At 49.5% G+C, this 6,000-nt stretch overlaps 1 protein-coding gene across 3 annotated transcripts in view; it reads left to right on the top strand.

The window, feature by feature from the left end:
* The first annotated feature begins 3,869 nt into the window (after positions 1 to 3,869).
* The window catches only part of RGS3 (regulator of G protein signaling 3), an 88,497-nt gene continuing 86,366 nt past the window's right edge, over positions 3,870 to 6,000 (top strand). For 2 of the 3 annotated variants that reach the window (XM_087752881.1, XM_087752880.1), the window contains exon 1: positions 5,598 to 5,939. In XM_087752881.1, coding sequence (XP_087609007.1) covers positions 5,909 to 5,939 — 31 coding nt within the window. In that variant the 5' untranslated portion in view covers positions 5,598 to 5,908. Of the gene's footprint in view, positions 3,925 to 5,597; positions 5,940 to 6,000 lie in introns of those variants that run through there. The other variant, XM_087752882.1, reaches the window with a different exon arrangement.

Below are 6,000 nucleotides of genomic sequence, written 5' to 3'. Positions count from 1 at the left end.
CAGTAAATGAATGTCACAGATGGAAAATTTAGGCAACGCATCATGATCCGAGCCCACGTAGATGTCACACGCACGCTTCTCTTCCTGCCTCAGGGCTTCTAAGGTTAGATCATCTCTGACTAACGCCTCCAAATACAGCAGTTCCATCCTCAAAATATCTTCCTGGGATCCTTTTTTACCATAAACTAATTCAGCTGTTTTGACTATCAAACAATTGCCAGCCTAAAATTCTACTGATTGAGTGGACTTTCCTATCTGACCTAAGAAAGACACTGGGACAAATTACGTGTACCAGTTAAGGAGCTATTTTCAGCTGCGTGGACCAACTATTACATTAATGCTAACTTCATTAATTCACTTTGGAAAGTGCTTTGAGAAGGAAACCTGAAGGGTAACCTCTGATTTGCCTTTCATACTGTTCATTTGCATTTGTTTCACCATGAATCTTGCTTCTATTTGTCTTGCGGTTCAGAAAGACCTATTTTTCCAGGCCTGAACTCTGCAGCAGGGTCAGACATTATCTCACCTGGACAGATGAACCTCATGCTCTTTAATAACATTGTAAAAGTGAGTGCTTTCAGCTTGGAGGGAGGGGAACGCCTTTCTGACTACAGATAATATAATCGTTGTGAAACGATACATGCAATAATCGGGCTATGCTCTGCTAATTGATTCGGGATGTAAATTAATCCACGGAGGTGGTTAAAGTGGCGACGTTAGGGCTGAACTAGCGGTGTGCCAGCACCCAGACGGGATCCAGCTCGCTCTATGGCTGCAAAATGTACAGTGAAGTCAAGTTGACCCTATTGTAGTGGAAAGTCCTTGAACTGAAAATTGTTAGGGGCTGGACAACTACTTTGGGAAAATGTCTCGTGCCTGCTCTGTTCTTGTGCTCTGCCCTAGGCATCACTGTTCAACCACTGTCAGAAACAGGATACTGAGCTACACAGACCTCCGTCTGCCCCAGTCTGTCTGCTTTTATTTTCTTAAATATTCTTGAATTCTCTCAGGAAAAGGTTCTCCACAGAGAGGGTGGTCAGTCACTGAACCGGCTCCCCGGGGAAGTGGTCACGGCACTAAGCCTGTCAGCGTTCAAGGAGCATCTGGAAGATGCTCTTGGTGATATGATTTAATTTTAGGTAGTCCTGCGAGGAGCAGGGGGTTGGACTCCATGATCCTTATGGGTCCCTTCCAACTTGAGAGATTCTATGTGCCTGCTCCCATGCTTGAGCAAAAGGGGGGAGTCAGGATCATTAGTTATGGGGAGAGAAAGAAGGCAGCTGCCCTTTCAGCACAAGCCTTCAATTAAATTAGCTTAATCTGAACACAAAAGTGCAGGAGAACCTTGGTACATTTTATTTTACTTTGTGCAGACTAGAAGTGGAGCTTCACCAGAGGATGAGGGAGATCACTGCCAACAAAAAGGGCAACTTACCCCTTTCCGTTCTGCCATTTCCAGCGTTTGATCACTGTCTCCCCTGGCCAAATCTGTTTGGTATGCCAATGCCAGAAATAGTTAATGTTCTGTGAAATTAGTGGCTCTCTGAGAGGTTGAATGGTGCCAGACCCTGGGTGAAGCCCTGGAAAGCAGCGCCCAGGTGCATGGTGTCAGCTAGCTGATAGAGCAGCTCAGCTATTTCACGTAGCTTCAGACTGTGCACACAATTCAGCTCAGGTGACAGGCAATAACTTTTTAAGCTGTTTTAACTTAATTACTTTGATCCATGTGGCCATACTAAGGCCAAAATCATCATTCCCAAGACATCCTTTGCTATATTGAAACCTATCTTCACAAAAGGCAGATCGTGCCTGACAAATCTGGTGGCCTTCTACGATAAAGCGACCTGCTTCGCTGACATGGGACGAGCTGTCGACGTTGTCTACTTGGACTTCTCCAAGGCCTTCGATACGGTTCCCCATGGCCTCCTCTTGGACAAACTGATGCGTTATGGCCTGGACAAGTGGTCTGTGCAGTGGGTGAGGAATTGGCTGACGGGCCGCACCCAAAGGGTGGTGGTAAATGGCTCTTTTTCAAACTGGCAACCCGTCACCAGTGGTGTCCCCCAGGGATCGATATTGGGCCCAACGCTACCCAATATCTTCATAAGCGATCTGGATAACGGGATCAAGTGTAGCCTGATGAAGTTCACAGATGACACCAAATTGAGTGGGGAAGCAGACGCTCTGGAAGGGAGAGCCACCCTGCAGGAAGATCTGGATAGGCCGAAGAGTGGGCTAACAAGAACCTTATGAAGTTTAACAAAGACAAGTGTAACGTCTTGCACTGGGAAAACATAATCCAGGAGTGCAGCTCAGACCTGCATCCACCTGGCTGGAGAGCAGCTCCGTGGAGAGGGACCTGGGGGTCCTGGTGGGCAGGAGGCTCAACATGAGTGAGCAGTGTGCTGCTGCGGCCGAGAAGGCCAAGAGGAGGCTGGGTTGCGTCAAAAAGGGCATCGCCAGCAGAGATAAAGAAGTCATTATCTCTCTCTACTCGGTGTTTGTCAGGCCACACCTGGAATACTGTGCACAGTTCTGGTCCCTGCTATACAAAAAAGATGTGGTCAGGCTGGAGGGGGTCCAGAGAAGGGCCACCAAGATGCTCAAGGCTCTGGGCAGCCTGCCGTATGAGGACAGGCTGAGAGAGCTGGGCTCGTTCAGCCTTCAGGAAAGGAGGCTTAGAGGTGATCTCATCTCCATGTACCAGTACTTAAAGGGCAGCTACAAAGAAGATGGAGACTCCCTTTTTACAAGGAGTCCCATGGTGAGGACAAGGGGTAACGTACAAGTTACTCCCAGGGAGATTCCAATGGGACACGAGAGGGAAATTTTTCACAACGAAAACAGTCAATCATTGGAATAATCTCCCCAGGGAAGTGGTTGACTCTGCTACGCTGAACACGTTTAAGACTCAGCTGGACAGGGTGCTGGGCCATCTCATCTAGACTGTGCTAGAAAGGTTGGACCAGCTGGTCCTCGAGGTCCCTTCCAACCTGGGATTCTATGATTCTATGATCTCTTTTATGAGAAGTGGCACTAAAATTTTTAAAGACCCAGCTTGATTATTGTATTATTTTCGTTGCATTAAAATAAATCAGCAAGGGATTAATACTTAGCATTTGTCAAAATCCAGTAATGCACAGCAGCACTGCAGGCTCAGAAAAGCGTGCCTCTTGAAGTGTCTAATTGTACCCTATCCGTCTGCTAGCTTTGAGTGTTTCATTTTCCTGAGATAGCTGCTTCTCAGCAGGGTTACTGTTCAGAGAGTGGGAACCTGGGTGTTAAGTTGGTCCCAAATAAAGATCAAAGATCTCAAAAGCCTGAAGTGAAGCAGTACCAGAGTGGGTAACATATCCAGCGGCTCACAGCTTCTCCGACAGCAGAGTGCTGGATCCCAGCTGCGTGCGCAAGGCGGCGGGGGCTGAGAGCAGAGACTCAGTGCCACAAACCCGGAGATCGCGTAGCCCCAGTGGCCGCACCAGGAGTTTCTAAGCAGCAGCAGCTGCTCCAGTGACCGGTGGGACTAGGTAGTCCTTGTCCGGGACTGCTGTACCTCACCACTTGCTGTTGGGGTTTTTGCTGGACTTCCACTGTGTTTATTTTTTTGCATACGTTTCTGCTTGACCTGGGTTGCCGTCTTGATCAGATGTAATGGGCCCTAGGGCTGCTGCAGAAGGAGAACTGGATGTTCAGATCAGGCGTCCTCTAAGAGACCTGGAATGCCTCCCGGTGCTACTCGTCGCTAGCGTAATCGAGGGTTCAGAGTGCGTGGGGAAGAATGGTGCTGTGAGTTTATGTAGTGCTGTAATTAGGTGTGCTTCTATTCAGGTTAAAGCCTGTAAAACAGGTATGTGTTAAACACCTTGCCTGTGAAAGTGCCACTGCCTTAAAGAAACGCAAAGCCAAGGACAAAGCCTCGACGTGGTAAGGTAGTGAGGTGTTCGTGCAATGTTCGTAAATTAGGAACAGCCTACTGTTATTCTTCAGGCTAGAAATGGCAAAAGGGAGAAGGGCAGGGGGGGAGAAGAAAAAAATAGTGGCCTACTGGGGTCAGTGCCTCCTCTCAGCCTTCTGAGGGTGAATTAGGCTGTGCCGTGTTCCTGAGGATAACCCATGGGTTGCTCTGATTGCCGGTATCCTCTATAGCGGCTCTTTCCTCACTCTAAAGGGTGGCAGTGGGAGGCTCTGCCAGCCCCTGTAGGAGACGCTTCGTGCTGGACGTTTCTGGAGTGATCAGGAGGCATTGCTGTGCTTCGAAGGGATCCCCTCCGAATTAACCTGGGATGCCTTCCTTGCTAGCCACAGGGCAGGCGAGGGACGCAGCCAGGCAGCTTCTGCAGCCTCAGAGTGTTCAAGACAGGTGAAAATCTTCAAGAGCTGAAAATAAAAGAAGAGCTTCTCGCTCTGCTACCTGTTTCTCTGCTGTGTAACGTCTCATGGAGAGGAGCTGATTTATGGAGTAGCTCTAATACAAACCACAGCCTGGCCATAGCTGCCTTAGTCTGAACAGTTTCAGCCACAGTTCAGCCTTAGCACTAGAAAGGGGTGAGGGACGAGATGAACTGTTTTCAGAGTTCATCCTGCTAAAGGATGGGCACAGGAACAAGCAGTTGTGGACTCAGGCTGTGCTGTGCTCTGCACTCCTCGTAAGGAGCCGAGGAGGTTTGTAGCAGCTCCTGCTCACGGGGAATTTGTTACAGCTCCTTTGCCTGCCCTAGAAGTACTTGCCGTGCTTTAAGCCACAGGCATCCTGAGTTCTTACGGCAACGCCTCACCAGTGGGTTAGTCCCTTTGCATGTTCAGACTGTTAATTTTGGGGGGAAGGGGCAGAGAGATTTAGAAAAGGGATGGGCAAAGACCGTGCTGGGGCACGGTGTGGGTGTTGCTGTGCGTGCTGTGGTTGGCTCGCAGGTTTGGGCTCCAACAGAACATGCAGACTCTGGGATGTGAGCAGAGACGGTGCGGTGTATTTAAAGATACCCTTGTGGCAGAGGAAACCTTTCTTGGGTCCCAGGTTGGAAAAGGATTTAGTAATCAGCCAGTCTGCATCTCTGTTGGTTCCTCACTGGCGTTTTTCAGGGAACGATTCAGCTGTGCTTGCTGCAGAGGTGGTGTCGGGGCAGGAGCACCCCAGGTCTGCCCTGTACTCGACGCTTGCTGTAGATCCTGCGGGAGAGCAAGCTGCAGCACTCTCACCGCTGGGAACGTGCTGAGGTTTGGGAGTCTGCCCTGTATGGCAGACTTTGCTAATCCCAGAAATCTGCCCTCAGGATTGCCCGGGAATAGCCTGAACCCTTTCTGTTCCCATCCTCTTACCATCTGGGAAGCCAAGTAATTTTTCCCAGTCTGATTTAGTTTCTTTAGTTTCAAAGCCAGCTTCAACCTTGTGGGTTTTCTGTGTGCGTATGTTACACTTTTGCCCGGAATAACTGTCTGAGCACGTGTTTGGATTTGAATATCCAGCCAAAGGCAGATCCTAGTGCTGGCAAACTGAAATTTGTGACGGAGAACTGTGTTAAATTTTAAAAGAAAGTCATTAACTCCCAAGCCAACCAGCTGAATGTGCAGTTTGCTGGAGACTGTAATAGAAATGCAGGTTAAGGTCAGTCCCCAGGGGTTTGAATGTTAAGAGGGAAGTTAGAAAGAGTTGGTACCTCGCTGTTGGGAGCCAGCAGAGAAGGGGGCCGTTGCACGCGCCACCGCCACCATCTCTTCCCAGCATGCCATTTAATTTGTAACTGCCCAGCACTGGAGCTCTGCTCCCTTGCGACATTTATATACTGGCTTTTTCCCCCTACTTTATGGTGGTGCCAAGGTCAAAGGCTCGTGGCAGCTAAATCACAGCTTGAGCGTAGGACACTGGTGCTTGGACCGTTGCTGGAGAGCGCGACCGTCCCGCGTGGGAGCCATGGAGCAGCTGGGAGAGCCAGGGCTCACACGTGAGTGCTCAGAGGATTCCTCTGCTTAGTTTGCAGTGCTGCTCTGTCTCCTGGGTGAAGG

This window comes from Nipponia nippon, unplaced genomic scaffold (genome assembly GCF_047370975.1).
Source record: "Nipponia nippon isolate SJK-2023a ecotype South Korea unplaced genomic scaffold, ASM4737097v1 scaffold_16, whole genome shotgun sequence".
Classification (NCBI taxonomy): domain Eukaryota; kingdom Metazoa; phylum Chordata; class Aves; order Pelecaniformes; family Threskiornithidae; genus Nipponia; species Nipponia nippon.
This window is presented reverse-complemented; position numbering and strand designations above follow the sequence as displayed.